The sequence below is a fragment of the Scyliorhinus torazame genome, chromosome 1, assembly GCF_047496885.1.
Source record: "Scyliorhinus torazame isolate Kashiwa2021f chromosome 1, sScyTor2.1, whole genome shotgun sequence".
Lineage (NCBI taxonomy): Eukaryota > Metazoa > Chordata > Chondrichthyes > Carcharhiniformes > Scyliorhinidae > Scyliorhinus > Scyliorhinus torazame.
This window is the reverse complement of record NC_092707.1, coordinates 368,385,941-368,402,329: the sequence shown is the minus strand read 5'-3', so window position 1 is coordinate 368,402,329 and position 16,389 is coordinate 368,385,941. Positions and strand designations below refer to the sequence as shown.

Genomic DNA, 16,389 nt, shown 5'->3' with positions numbered 1-16,389 from the left:
GACTCAATTCAATCCCTTGAGGGCTTGCATGAATGCGCTTCAGCATCTTGTCTTTTATCTCCTTGGGGATGATGACTTTTTCTTTATAAGATGCCATCTTGGGCTGCCAATTCAAATTCTGAATATGCTATTGTGACCGCAGGTGTGTCATTGTTGCTTTCAGGCCATCCTTTCATCACTGTTTCTTGTAGCATTTGAAGAATTGTATTTTGTTGGGTAGTTTGCTTGATTTGAGCAAGCCGCTTGTCTGCCAGATTCATGTTTCTTCTGGATTGATGAATTCTAGATTATGTTGAGGTGCTGCTTCAGGCTTCAGGCTGATTCACCTGAGGAAGGAGCAGCGCTCCGAAAGCTAGTGACATTGAAACAAACCTGTTGGACTTTAACCTGGTGTTGTAAGACTTCGTACTGTGCTCACCCCAGTCCAACGCCGGCATCTCCACATCATGGCTTCAGGCTGAAAGAGGAAGATTTCACATTCTGCTACAGCATCCTCAACTTGCTTGATGGACAGCATATCTGCCATGTACATCTGTACAATGTATATCTTGCTTGTAATGTACAGATGATATCTCTGTAAACAAAGTAACATTCTTTGCAGGCGCTTTGGACAGGTAGTAGCAGTTTGAGAAAAATGCTTTGAAGTGACTTGTGGTTAGATTCCCCTGTTACATTGTCTCTGCCAAGCAGGTATTGATGAAAATGCTCACAAGCAAAAACAACAGCCAGGCACTCTTTCTTGATCTGAGTAGAGTTGTTCCATTTGTGTTAGTGGCCTGGATGCAAATGCGACTAGATGCCTTGTTCCATTAGGATTGCCCCAAGACCAATCTCGCTAATCCCAGGTTCGATTCCCGGTTGGGTCACTGTCTGTGCGAACTCTGCATGTTCTCCCTGTGTCTGCGTGGGTTCCGGGTGCTCCGGTTTCCTCCCACAAGTCCCAAAAGACGTGCTGTTAGGTAATTTGGACATTCTGAATTCTCCCTCTGTGTACCCGAACAGGAGCCGGAATGTGGCGACTAGGGGATTTTCACAGTAACTTCATCGCAGTGTTAATGTAAGCCTACTTGTGACAATAAGGATTATTAATATTTAAGGTGACTTTATCGTTAACATTCTCAATACTTCAGCACTGGTGTTGTTGTCACTAGTTATTTGATTTTAGTGAACGCTGCTTCTCGTTTTGTTCCCCAATACCACTTTGCAGTGAGCTTATGTAATGATTCACACACTGATAACAAATTGGGCAAAAATGTTGCTCAAACCCAACAAATCATGGCACTTCTTTCACATCTTTTGGTCGCTGCATCGCTGCTACAACTCTAACCTTGTCAGGATTCAGGAAAAGGCTTTTGTTTTCAGTGCATGATCTATGTATTTGACTTCAGGCATGTTCAGTTCAGCTTCAGGTTCATCTGACAAGCTCTCTCCAGCAGTCGTATTAAATTCTGATCATGGTCAGCTATGGCTTCTTCCATTCAGTCTCCACATCCACAGACTAGCAGATTGCCCACTATGGCTTCCACTCCAGGAAGATCACTGGCTACCTCATGCTGTCTGCATTGATACTCTTCTGGAATTCTGGAAAAGCCAAATGACATGAGCAACCATCTGTATCTCCTGGGCGCACCCAGAATGTAGATAGAAAGCTGCTGTTTTGGTACAGCTTCACTTGACAACAACCATCCTTAACATCTAGGGTAGTAAAGATATTTACTGTAGCAAGTTGTGGCATGGGGTAGTGACTTTATTTAGATCCTTTGGATGTAAGCATTTTTGGAGCTTTTCAGGCTGTTTCGCTGTTGCCATGCTACAAATCTATTTTATAGGAGTTGTCACTTTCTTGATTACTCCCTTTTATTCCAGCTCTTCTATTTTGTATTTTAGCCTTGACTTGAGGGTAGACAGAACTCTTCTTGGCAGTTGCTGAATTGGTCTTATACTCTCATCTACTTCTAGCTTATATTCTCCTGGTAGGCATCCTAAACCAGTAAACACATCTAGAATCTGTTTGGCAGTCAATCGTTTTGTGCGCTGCGTAGCTTTGTTGGCATGTTCAGGGTTACCAGTCCAAGCTTTAGACTTGCTGCAGCTGAGACAAGTGGCTGTTGCATCCCATCAATGATCCAGAACTCTAGAAGTTCCTTCTTTGCCGTTGCATTGGGCTCTTAGATTTATTTGTTCTCTTGGTATGAGTAACATGCCATCTCATAGCCTTAACCTTACTCTCAAGGCCTTCACTTTTGGATTGCCTTGTTGAGCCATTTCGTACAGGTTTATGAAGGTCATGATGTTACATGCCGCACCATTGTCTGTCTGACACTTCTTGTTCACTTAATAACCTCCTTCTGTGGTCATCATTGTAACAGTCACAAACCAATTTTTTTAAGGTATTTTTATTCAAATTTTTAGCATTTTAACATTTTACAATACAAAAAAAAGGCACCTCCAAATACAATAAACCCTTCACCAACACCCCTCCAACCTCGCCCCCCCCCCCCAACAGTTGATGGTAACGAGCTCTCCGAAATGCAAAATAACCAAACCCCATCTCTTGTGAAACACCTTATTTGCCCCACTTAGGGAAAATTTCAGCTTCTCAAGATGTAAGAACTCCATTAGATCTCCCAGCCATGCTGAGGCACAAGGTGGAGAAGCTGACACCACCCTAATAGAACATGCCTGCGAGCGATCAACGAGGCAAAGGCTAAAACATTTGCCCCCCGCTCCTGTCAGCAACTCCAGTAGGTACAACCCCCCGAATATCGCCCCCAGGGGACAAGGCACCAAATCCACATGCAGGATCGGCAACATGGTGCTGTAAAACGATACCCACAATTTATCCAATTGCGGGCAGTACCAGAACATGTGCATATGATTAGCCAGGCCACTCCCACACCGTTTGCAAGTATCCTCTACCCCTTCAAACAGCCAGCTCATCCTTGACTTTGTCCTGTGCACCACCTTCAACTGTATCAACCCCAGCCTTGCACACGAGGCTGAGGCATTCACCCTCCGCAGCACCTCACACCACAGTCCCATCTCCAGCACCATCCCTAACTCCTCCTCCCACTTGGCCTTAAACCCCTCCAGAGACACCTTAACCTCCTCCAAAATCCTCCCATAGATCACCGAGATGACCCCACCTGCCAACCCCATTATCAACAGCACCTCCTCCAACCATGAGGAGGCCGATACTATCAGAAAAGTCCGAAAAATCTTTCTAGCAAAGTCCCGCATCTGCATAAACCAAAATCCTTCCTCACACGGAAACCCAAATCTTCCCCTCAGCTCCTTCAAGCTTGCGAACCGCCCTCCAAAAACAAATCCTTCATCTCCTTCACCCCTCTCTCTTCCTATCCCCGAAACCTCGCATCCATCCTCCCTGGCTCAAATCCATGATTTGCCCGGATTGGTATCAGGCTCGGCCCTGCCCCCAACCTAAGGGGCTGCCGAAATTGCCTCCAAATCTTCAACGTGGCAACCACCAAAGGACTTCCCAAATACTTCCTTGGGGCAAACGGAAGCGGTGCCATCGCCAGCGCCCGCAAACTTGACCCTCTACACCAACCCTCCTCCATCCTCACCCATAAAGCCTCCGCTTCTCTACTCTAGTCCCGCGCCTTCTCCGCGTTTGTTGCCCAATAATAATACAACAAGTTCAGAAGGCCCAACCCCCCCAACTGCTGACCCCTCTGAAGTGCCACCTTCCATATCCTGGCCACCTTCCCTGCCCAAACAAACAACAAAATCAACCTGTCCATCTCCTTAACAAACAACTTTGGCAAAAAGACCAGCAGGCACTGAAATGCAAATCAAAACTGCAGCAAAATATTCATTTTGACTGCCTGTACCCGACCTGTCAGCGACAAGGGAAGACTGCCCCACCTCAATAAACCTGCTTTCACCCTCCCAACCAGGCTCGTATAGTTCTTTACGAAGCTGCACCCAATCCCAGGCCACTTGCACGCCCAAATACCTTGAATGGGTTGATGCCTCCCCAAACGGCAATCCCCCCACCCACTCCAACCTCCACCCCTGAAGAAGACATCACAAAATACTCACTTTTTCCCAAATTCGACTTGTATCCCAAAATTCAACAGAGATGAGCCTATATGACCCATACTCCATCGGATCCTTATCCTTTTTAAGCAATAAAAAAGTGGATGCCTGACCCATTAGTTCCAGCAGGGCCCCCCTAACCATCAGGTCCTCCAACATTTCTACCAACAGCGGCGCCAACTTATCCTTAAACTTTTTATAGAATTCCACAGGAAAAACATCCGGCTCTGGTGCCTTACCCATCTGCATCTTCCCTATCGCTACCTGCACTTCTTCCTCCCCCACTAGTTCCTCCAATCCTGCCCCCTCCTCCTTTCCTACCTTCGGGCACTCTAACCACCCCCAAACCTCCCTCATATCCGACGCAACGTCCGGCAGCTCTAATCTGTACAGGTCCCTATAAAACACTTCAAAAACCTTGTTCATCTGCTCCAGGGCCACCAGCAGCTCACCTGTCCCATCTCTGACCCGAACTATCTTCTTCACCACTGCCCACCAACATGCGGCAGTCTTCTCCCCATGTTCATAAAAGACCCTCCTCGTCCTTGTCAGCTGCCGAATCACTTTCCCCATAGACAGAAGATGAAACCCGGATCCGCTGTCAAAACCATTTATAACCTATAGGCTTGATGGAACCAACCTGTTGCATCTTGTATAGTGCTTCTTCAGAATCTTCTGCTGATACCTCTCTAGTGGTAATCTCTATAAGCTTCATTTGCTTTTTTCTAGCCGAACACTTGTGTGCAAAATGATTCAGCTTCTTGCAGTAAAAACATTGCTTTCCCCACACTGGGTAATCCTCCTTTTCCTTTGTTTGATGTGTATGATGTCCTCCGCAGCATATGCATCCTGGCCTTTGTGCTTGGTCTGCTCTTTTGGTCTGTATTGTCTCTCAGCATAATGTATTTCCTGGTCTGCTCTGCCATTCTTGCGCTCCACCTAACATTGTACAACCTGTGCATTTCTACACACTTCTATCGCTTTCTTGAGTGTACGTTTCTCCTCGTTCAGTAAACCTGGCTCTCACTGAGCGGTCTCGTACGCCTAAAACAATTTTTATCTTTAATTAGATCATCTTTTAATTTTCCAAATTCATATGGTTCTGCAAGATGTTTTAGTACAGATGCATACTGATCAATGGGTTCTTTTTAATTTTGACCTCTAGTGTTGAATACATAGTGTTCATAAGTAAAGTTCACTCAGGGTTTAAAGATTTCAAGGCTCTCAAAATCTCTGCCATTTGTTTTCTTTACTTGTATAAAAATAAACTTTATTATTGTTACAAGTAGGCTTACATTAACACTGAAATGAAGTTACTGTGAAAATCCCCTAGTTGCCACACTCCGGCACAGAAGGAGAATTCAGAATGTCCAATTCACCGAACAAGCACGTCTTTCGGGACTTGTGGGAGGAAACCGGAGCACCCGGAGGAAACCCACGCAGACACAGGAAGAACGTGCAGACTCCGCACAGACAGTGACCCAAGCCCGGGATCGAACTCGGGTCCCTGCCGCTGTGAAGCAACAGTGCTAACCACTGTGCTACCGTGCCGCCTGTTGGGTAGATGTAAAGTGGTACACAATTCATCACAGTCCCTCCCCAGCAGTGTAAGAAGTGGGGCTTTGTGTATCGGTTCCGCCATGTTAATTACATCTGTTGCAAGCTCATTGTTTTAGTTTTGCAATTGGAGGTGGATATCGGCAAGCCAGGTAGAATATGCAGTACTGTCGAATTTCAAAATCAAAACAAGACCATTCAATGCTTTCAGCTTGCTCTGCAATTCAAATATGACCATGGCAAATCCACATTTGTGAATTAACCCGACTTAAACTTGTAGCTTTTTGAAAACCTGGGACATTTGACACCACAAAGAAGTGTAGCCTGGACAATAAAGGACTCTATCTGGATGAGGCTTTGAACAGAAGGTAGGCAGGAAGCAGACTACTTCCACCATCAGCAATCCATGGCAACAATAATGTTGCAGGATCATGTCAGGCCCCTGAGCTACCCTGAAACATGCTGCTGTTGTCAGCCAATCCTTTCAGTGGTTGTGTGGACACCTCAAAGACGGCTCCAAGAAAGTTGTGCCTGATTAGTGCTTGAGTACCAAATCTCAGGTGCCTGTTTTAGTATCTCTCAACAAATTCCATATATGGTAATCAGCAATTAGGACTAAAATTGCAAGTTTTCAGTCTTACAAACTATGTCTTTTAAGCACAGCACCCATTAGTACCAATTGTCACTTCTTCACCCCCAAAGAGTTCAACTGTCTAATCCCTTGCCCTCATCCCCAGTCCCAATTCTATATAATATAATAAACAGCAGGTGAAACCCATGTCCTGTTATGGCTTTGGGTCATTACATCAATGAGAATGGCAACATGGGTGCAAAATCTGGAGAGAATCAGAAAATGCGAATCTTTCTGACAAGATGACAATTTCTGATTTTCTACCCCCCCCCCCCCCCCCCCCCCCCCCCCCCCCCCCCCCTGCCAGTAGAATAATGTGAAACACACACGAGAGCCCGGGAACCTCATTTCAATACATTAGCATGTTAGTGCGCACTCACTCCAGGACTTCTCCCCTCACTTAATATTCAGCAGGTGCCGGTGTGACGTCATGCTGGCACCATTTACAATAGGTTTGCATAAATGTGAAACTGTCGGCCTCACCTCTGAGGGATATTTCGGAGGTGAGCTCTCAGTCAGCCATCACCTTTCAAGGTGATAAATGTTCAGGGTGCACCAGAGAGGATGCAGGGGACACTGCTAAATTAAACTTTGGGATGGGGTGGGGTTCAGTCTCTAAATCGTGGGGGTGAAGGGTCGCTCTCAATACTTACCTTCCCTTCATGCCCCTTGCTTTAAGGGGTCCTGGAGCCTGGCATGCAGGCATCATTTCCGCTGTCCTCCTTGATAGGCCTGTGCCCAATGCTCTGCTGAGAGAGTGCGCTTCCTTAGTGGGAGCTGGAAAGTGCATAGGTGGAGGTGAATACAGTGAGTCAGCACTAGTGAGGTACCTGGGTGGCATTCCATCAGAGGTCAGGCTGTAAGAGCAGAGTGAGGGACACAGGAATGGGTGATATTCCTGCCTCATGAAGCCTGAGGACCCTGTCACTGGGGAGAGGACAACTGCAGTGTGTTTAGAACCTCACGCTCAGGCAGCAGTGTGAGGGTAAAGGTGAAAAGCTGTCTGGAAGTTCAAATCCACTTGTCAGGGAGGTTTGAGTGTCAGGAATTAGTGTAAGGTTGGATGGCTGTGGTTGATGGAAGGCTTGCCAACTCTGCAGCCCTTGTTACCTGGGAAAATGAGGGTGCCCTCTAGGGATGTTCTTGCCACGCTAATTGCAGGCTGTGCCTCATCTACCACAAGAGATGGTCATTTTCCTGAAATGCTACCTCACCCTTCCTTGACTACTTTATTTTGCCAATGAAATCTGCAGAGCTTAACATCAATGTCACTGATTGGAGCCAAGTTCCTAACCCTTTGGAAGCATTGGCCCAGGCATTGAACTCCAATGTTCATACAAGCCTTAACATTACACAGATAACATTGACGTGTACCGATGTGCAAGGTGTGATGGTGATGTCTCACCCTGTTCAAAGTCATGAAGGGAGGCTGTCATTGAGGTCTCCCGTAAGGATACAGATACTAATCCCATGCATCCAATTCAAGTGCCCTTTCATTTAACGCCATGTGTGTGGAGGGTTGGGGTGAGGAAATGGTCAGGGGTATGGTGCCACTGAGATTCTCAAGGGTCCATGTGCCTCATCTAGGTGGAGTTGAGAAGGACAACTGTAGGGAAGTGGCTATAATGTGAGTGGGGAGGGTGTGAGACTTAGTGGCGAGGCACTCACTAAGGGGGAAGCGCATGGGTGCATGTCCCAAAGGTGTGGAGTGCTGAGGGTGAGGGCTCTGTTAGGAATCCTCAATGCTCACTTTGGTGTTCTCTTCTTTTCCATGCATGATTCTGGAGAATCATGAAGCCAGTTGAGATGGCTACTCTACTCGTAGCAATCGAACAGCAGCAGAGACATCGACGTACCATTGCATGTGGCCAGGACCAGAGCCCGAGAGAGGAGGGGGAGGCGGGCCTGCTGTTCCGGGAGCAGCACTACAGATGGTGGAGCCTCGTAGGAGACACAACCGGCAAAGGGTCTTCTGATGTCAGACATCCAACCTGCAGACGTCGGAGCTTCAGAGCCGGAGAAGATTGTGTCTGTACTGGGGGAAGGTAGGCCACCTTTGCCAAGACCTGCAAGAGCTGGCACCACATGGAATGGGAGGTTATCCACTGCCCATGGCCCTTAACGTTATCGATGCTCTGAACATCTACGCAAGCGGCTCATTTCAGGAAGTCACCGGTGACCTGTGTGGCATTACCCAGTCAGCTTCACACAAATGCATAAGGCAGGTAAAGATGCCCTTTATGCGAGGGCCCACCTGTATATAAACTTGGTCTGGGACCAGGTGAGTCAGGATGCCAGTGCTATGGGCTTCCTTTGCTTAGCAGGCATGCCCCAGGTGCAGGGTGTGATCGACTGCACCCATGTGGCTCTGTGGTCTCCATGGTATCATGCATGAACTGCAAAGGATACCATTCCCTTAATGTCCAGCTTGTCTGTGACCATGTGATGCGCACAATGCAGCTGTGTGCCGGATTCCCGGGGAGCGTTCTGGGCATTTACATCTTGAGTCGCTCCGCAGATCCCAGACACTTTTGAGGGAGAACAGCGTCTGGAGAGATGGCTCCTCAGGGACAGGGGGTACCCACTCAGGAGATGGCTGATGACGCCAGTGCGCAGACCACAAACACCTGTGGAGACTTACTACCAAGAGGTTCATGCATCAACGTGCATACTGGTCGAGCAGGCAATAGGACTGCTGAAGATGCAGTTCCGGTGCCTGGACCAGTCGTGGGGTGTCCTCCAGTACAGCCCCCAGAGGGTATCCCACATAATTGGGGTCTTCTGTGCTCACCACGACTTGGCACTGCAGAGGGGAGACCAGCTGGACCATGAGGAGATGGACAACGACACATCTCCTTGGATGAAGTTGAGGGGGGCAGCGAGGGACAACTTGCGGAGGAGAAGGAGAAGGCCATGGCCCGCATGGGCTGAAGAACTAGGGACACTCTCATTGCATCTTGGTTTGGGGATGACCAGGACTAGGGAGTGAAGAGCTATCCCACAGTGGGGTGTGACATCTCATCAGCACGGTAGCACAGTGGTTAGCACAGTTGCTTCACAGCTCCAGGGTCCTAGGTTCGATTTCTGGCTTGGGTCACTGTCTGTGTGGAGTCTGCGCGTTCTTCCTGTGTGTGCGTGGGTTTCCTCCGGGTGCTCCGGTTTCCTCCCACCGTCCAAAGATGTGCAGGTTAGGTGGATTGGCCATTCTAAATTGCCCTTCGTGTCCAAAACGGTTAGGTGGGGTTACTGGGTTACAGGGATAAAGGGGATAGGGTAGAGGCGTGCGGCTTAAGTAGGGTGCTATTTCCAATGGCCGGTGCAGACTCGATGGGCTGAATGGCCTCCTTCTGCACTGTAAATTCTATGATTCTATGAGTAATATGGTGCCAGTGGTAGGTTCTCGTGATGGTGCCCAAGTTCATGGGCAGGGTGTTAAAGCCATTGGCCGGATTCTGTGGGATAATGATGGTGATTGAGGATGGCATTGAGGACTGAGCGATGCTCCTCTCATCCTCAGAGGTATGTCTGAATCCTACTTGATAGAGAGTTGAACGTGTCCTGCCAATGAACAAGCTTACCATGGGGTTGGGAGACGCTGGATGACCTCACATCTGCTACAGCCCCTTCCAAGGTCATGAGTTCTGGTGTTTGCTTCCAACTAACATCCGAGATGGACAGCCTCTCTACATTTTCCCAGCCCTTAATCTCCTCATCACTGAAGGAGAGTTTTTAAAAATTAGAGGCTTGAGCATTGATGCTACGGGGGTGGTGGTATGTGTTTGCGTGGCCTGTGCCAGCAGAATCACATCTTTATTGAATCATTAGTGTATGAGGTGGGAGAGAGGGATAGCGCTGCCATTCTCTCACGCCACAGGGATGAAGCGGCAAGTGTGCGTGGAAATTTGCAGAGTATGACGCCATCAAATGACACGTTGGAGGAGGATTTACTGATGAACAAAGTGTTTTTGTGTACCAGAGCTATATTATAATGGTGACCTATCTCTACTATTGCCTAGGTTCACGCATGCCCACTAGGTGCCTATAGTTTCTTACTCTTCCTCACCCTTCTGCTACATTTAGGTGTATCTCCAAGATCCACAGCTGAAGTTGAGGTGCGCTGCTTCCTTCCATGACCTGTTTCCTGAGATTACCTCGGCGGATGTTCCTGGGGGGCCTGGACCCTGAGGGTTTATGCCTACTTTTGGGCAGCATGGGTATTGCAGTGCTACCCTCCTCGGTGTGCAGGGCTTGAAGTATGTCCCTCACGGGGAAGGGGGTGTGAGATGGGTTGGACACCCCTATGATCTCCTGGGTGGAAGGCTCTGAGTTGTGCTTCTGCCGATCCTCTTCTCCTCGGGTATGCACAGGCCCCTGTGCTCCTCCATAGGATAGAGGAGCAGCTGGAGTGAGATCCAGAAGCCCTGCTGTCCTCTGGTGCAGATGCTCATCGATTCCCACTAATGCCTACATTATGAGGTTGAAGCCCTGCACCATTGGATTCATGTCCTCAGCCATGGAGGTCATGAGCTGAACCATGAGCCATGGACCCAGGTGCATGTCCTCTGGGCAGCGTGGTACCCTGGCAGTGTCACCTGGGTGCTAGCCTGGTGGTGCCGGTTGGCACTGCCAGCTGGCATAAGCACATCTAAGGTGCCAAGCTGGCATTTTTTGTCAGCTGGTGATTGTCCTATGCAGGTGTTGGGGGGGCCTGGAGTCCCTCCCATTGTATATACGATGGGGCTTGCGGGGGGGGGGGGGTGCTGTCAAGGGCCTTGCCTGCATGTTCCCCGCTGAGCCCCTTTATCTAACGCGGGTGGCATTTCATAGCGAGCACTGGGAAACACATGGCTAAACGTGCTCGCTATGGGACTTTGGTCCCTTTAGTAAAATCATGCACCACATATTCAATTTTACAAACAATAGTAAATGGGCGGATTCTACTGATGTTCAAGCCACGGGAAATTCCAGTCCCATGCTGGCAAACAGATTTCCCGGCGACAAGGGGTGCTGTCACCGGGCAATCCTGTTGAAAATGACGGGGTCAGTAGATCCCGCTGGTGGGCCTCCTCCACTGCCAGAAAACACGCAGCGGGATGGTCGGTAAATCTCACTCCCAATATGTCAACGTTTTCTAAAATTGCAGTGGTACGAGTAATAATATTGTGCTGACATCTAAATACCATTATATTGGCGTGAATTTTGTAAGCAATCCCTATAATACTGAAATAAATGTATTGTATTAAATCTGGTGGCTATCTGTCAATGTGCACACCCATTATTGAGCTGAAAAATAATAAAACAGAAACGTAATGTAGGGAACAAACTGGTTCTCAAAAGAAACTTACATACTGCTTTCACATACCTCGTTGCAGCCAGTTTTAAAGTGAAATTGTGAGGGGCCTTTTTGTGCGATACAATCAGCTGTGTCATGGAGTGACTAGGTTTGCTCCCTTGCTTTCCTATTTGTTCAGTTATCAATTTTAGTTGCACTATTTGAGGGAGGTGCTGGATGGATGTCAAAGGGAAGAATAGCACATGCACAAAAAGTTGGCCCAGATTGCTGACATCGGTCAAAAGGCAATGTAACACTGATAGAGGGTTGGGAACACACCACCATTTTTCCCTCTTGATCAAGCATGGTGTGCAAGGATATCACAAAAAAGGCAAAGGGGAGAAATATAAATATGTTCAACAAAGACTTGGCTAGAAAACAATAATCAAAATACAAAACATTCTAAACGTCATGACAATGTATTAAATTTGGTGGTATAAATTCATCAATAAATAGTTGTTATCTTAAAGACAGTATATTATTTATTCCAACTTAATTTATACGGATTAATTGCCTATAAAAAATATATTAGTTATTTATTTATATGCTAAATTCAGAGAAAGCCTACTACAGATTTTGTAGCAAGACCAGGAAATATAGCACAGTATAAGAAGTTACTTGGACTTTCCCAAAAGCAATATATTCGATAAAACAATTCATAAACTTGATGATGTGAGTCAAATTCCCTAATCATCATATTTTATACAATTTTTTAACCCAGGACCAAACTTTAATTTATTATTTCACTCAAATAATATTATACTCAAAAAAAGTCCAATGCCAAGAATTAACATCTCTTACCTCTGAACTCTTGATGGGGGTGCAAACACTCCATGTCTTGGCTGACAGATGAAATACTGTACTCCCCCTACAGAGCCATCATTCTTTCCATTGGGTTTATCCAACTCAATCCCGTACCAATAACCTACAAAATGACATGTGAGTAAAACTTACAAAGTACAAAAAAAAGTTTGATTTTCATCTTCACATCTCCGGAATTACAGTGTAGATGGAGGCCATTCGGCTCACCGAGTCTGCACCGGCCCCCGGAAAGAGCACCCCACTTAAGCCCACACCTCCACCGAAACCCAGTAACCCCACTTAATCTTTTTGGGCACAAAGGGCAATTTAGCATGGCCAATCCACCTAACCTGCACATCTTTGGACTGTGGGAGGAAACCGGAGCACCGGAGGAAACCCACGCAGACACTGGGAGAACGTGCAGACTCCGCCCAGACAGTGACCCAAGCCGGGAATCGAACTTGGGACCTTGGAGCTGTGAAGCAACTGTGCTAACCACTTTGCTCCCTTGCTGCCCAGTCTAACCAGTATTTAAAGGCTTTGAACAGAGCAGCAGCCAGGCCAGCTCTGCTCAGGACTTTTCAGCTGCTTCATCCTTAGTGAACCAAAAAGTAAAAGATAGGCATGTATTTTTATAAGCGCTTTTCACAACATTGGCTGTTTCAACAGGCTTTGCAGGCAATGAAATACTTTTTAAGTGTAATAATGTTCGTAGTGCAGGAGAGGATCATGTGGACATAAAACATTTTCACTACCCACGGGATCGGCGGTAAGGGTGGAAAATCTCGCGAGAATCAGGAAACGGGATTCCCACCAAAGTGATTGCGTTTCCCGATTTTCCCCATCCCTTGCTGGTGACGTCGCATTTACACCCCAAAGGATATGAACCTTATTTTAATAAGTTTGAATTCATTTCAATATACTTAGCACCCCCCCCCCAAATAATCCCCCTCATGGAATATTGGAACCTCGCCGACTGTTTACAACAAGTTGGGCCTTGCGGGTGACGGTCGAGGGAATCGAAGGTGCAGGGGAGAGCTATCTCTGAGGTGGAGGCCGACATGCGACAACCAAGTATGCTCCTAATGCAAAATTATGTCTCTATAGCAAGTGAGTTCCTCGCCCCTCTCCCTCAGAACGCTCCTTCCCAAGATCTCAGCATGTGTCTTGTACTTGTCTTGCAGGATCACCATTAGACCAGGACGGCCTGTCTGGGGTACCTTGCCCCCAGCCATAACCCCAGCAGACCCCGGAGGACCAGTTTGGGGATGACACAAACCTCCCGGCACTGCTTTCACCTGCATCCTCCACCATCGCAGAAACTATCACCTCAATGGGGCATTTTAGTAAAGAGGCTCCTGGGTCACTGTCTGTGAGCACGTCACACATGATGCAGGAAATCAGGTAGAAGTAGGGACTCCCGAGGGAGTGTATAGTCGGAAGGCTGCCCGATCCCAGGAACCATCTGTAGTCTGGATAGGTATCACGCTTCTGGAAAGTATGAACCCGTCACTGATGGAGGTGCAGAATACAGAGCCAGGATCTACAGGAGGGCATGTCAGCAACTTTCCAGTGCCTGCAGGCGCAGTTGGAGGAGTCCAACCACCTTCAGGTGCAGGAGATCATGCCAACAATGCGTGGTACCAGACCAACACTGAACAGGTGCCATCCGCGGTGGAAGCCTTGAATCAAAAAATTGCAGCCATGGGTCAAGACATCCAAGTCTTGGGGCACAATGTGTGGTCGATGGCTGAGGCTCAGGACAAGGGAGCCGAGTCACAGGCAGTCATGTACCATGCACACATGGACATTGCTGCAGTGCACCAGAGCTTGGCCCAGTCACAAAGGGTCATGGGTGAGGGCGGCAAGAGCAATGGCCGGGTGCTGACTGACCTGCAGTGGGGCTGCATTTCTGATGGGTGCACTGAGGAGTGCCAGCACCTGGTGGGCTGCTGATTGAGCTTGGATATACACATGGCGTTGATGGGTCAGGTGGGATCTGAGGGTTTCCATATGGGTGGCCAGATGGGCTCCCAAATGCCCAGAGGCTTTGTCAGCAGAGTGAGCAGCCTGGGGCCTGTAACTTGTAGCAAATGGATATGTTTAAAACAAATGCGGCAGCAATGGCCATCTGAGCCAGGCCACAATTTTTAACATTTTTTCAAACTTTGCTTACCGTCTCTCTCACTCTCAGCAGCCATGGCATTCAGTCCCCGCTTGTAAATACCTGTAAAAACTGACTTTCACTAGAGTGGCGGAGCATCGCAGAGGGTCGGAGCATAGTGGGGCAAAGGCATAAACAAATTTAAATGAAACCAAATGCCGGTTTTGCATGCCACCGTGGGGCACGAACCTCGTGATCGCCACCAGCAAGGGACCAAAAGCATGGAGTCTGATTCTGCATTGGGTGCAGACCTTGATTTTGCCGGAAACCCAATTGCTGTTTCTGATTGCATGAGGCGGAGAATTTCACCCAGTGTGAAAACTGTGGGGTGGGATTCTCCATTCGGCTGGCAGGGCCCACATGCCCGCAGGTTTCCCAGCAACGTAGGGTGATCACAATGGGAAATCCCATTGGTAGGTGGTGGAAATGGAGATTCCCGCTGCTGGCGAGGGCACGCGACCAAGGAACAGGCGGCTGGCGGACCCATGGGGCGTGATTCTCTGGTCTCTGATGCCAAAACCGCATTCGGTGATCGGACGAGAATCCACGTTGGCGTCGAAAACGGGGCAGCGCTGCTTTTGCGATGCTCCACCCTCCAAAACCCCATTACCTGAGGCCCTCCTCCCGATGCTCCTCCCCCAAAAGGCCGAGTTCCCGACGGTGCCGGTCATGTGTGGTAATTATTTTCGGGAACTCGGCGTGGTGGCTGCGGACTAAGTCCAGCACCGCCACAGTCGGGTGGGCAGGGGGGCTTTGGCGGGGGGGCACTGGTGGGGGGTGGTCCGGGGGTGGCGAACCTGGCCAAAGGGGGACACTATTTGGCAGGCCGGGTCTGCGCGGGGCCGGCGCCATGTGGCATGGAGCGGCCGCTGCAAGCCACCGGCGTGCGCATGCACGGCCACAGACCCGGCAATTCTCTGGCCATATCCGTAGCTAGAGCTGGGGGCTCTACGCTGTGTGCCTGCTAGCCCCCCACCAGACGGGGATCAGTGGTTGCTTACCGTCATGGAGCAGAGGGTGGTGGACCTGCTCGGTGGGGTGGGAGAGCGGGCAGTCACCGAAGCAGGGCTTGGAATGGGACAACAAAGTGAACCCCCAATGCGTTGCGGTGTCCCTTTGGCACATGAGTCACCCCCCTCCCCCCAAACCACACCCACTCGTAATCTAACTGTGCATCTTGTATTTTGTTTTGCAGGGTCACCTCCAGATAAGGTGGTACTGGCTACTGCCCCACGCCCCCTGCCGCAACCCCACGACTCACCGGGTGACGAGGCCGGACAGTCCTGAATCCACCCCCCCCCCCAGCCGCAACCAGGCAACACCCTGGAGCACATGCCCAGGGAAGACACTGATCTCTTGTCACTGCTGTCACTGGCACCCTCCATCATCCCAGAGACACTCACCTCAATCAGGCATCAGATGGAGTTAGGAACCCCTGAGGGAGTGGACAGTCGGAGGGCAGACTAACCGCAGGGATCAGCTGTGGTCTAGACTGGTTCCGCGCTTCTGGAAAGGGCAGTTGCATCAATATTGCAGTTGCAGGTGCAGAGCCAGTGACCACATGAAGGGATGTCAGTAACCATCCAGCGCCTGCAGGTGCCCCTCTTGATGACGCCCCTGATTGCTGCATGGGTGTCATTGTAGTAGTTCTCCGCGCCAGTCTGAGGCCTCCGGGTTTGCGTCATCAGCCACAATGCAGTGGATAACGGATAACCCCAAGAGCCATCTCCACACCCGTGGATTCACTTTGTAGGTGTCGGGCACCGTCGAGTTCACCAGGACAAAAGCCACTTGGTTGCAGGGGGGTGGGGGCACATGTCACCGTCCGGAACCGTGCATAGT

At 49.0% G+C, this 16,389-nt stretch overlaps 1 protein-coding gene across 2 annotated transcripts in view; it reads right to left on the bottom strand.

Moving 5' to 3' along the window:
• LOC140426504 (CAP-Gly domain-containing linker protein 4) overlaps positions 1-16,389 on the bottom strand; it is a 628,408-nt gene that overhangs the window by 192,673 nt on the left and 419,346 nt on the right. For both annotated transcript variants that reach the window (XM_072511376.1, XM_072511367.1), the window contains one exon: positions 12,384-12,507. In XM_072511376.1, coding sequence (XP_072367477.1) covers positions 12,384-12,507 — 124 coding nt within the window. The remainder of the gene's footprint in view (positions 1-12,383; positions 12,508-16,389) is intronic.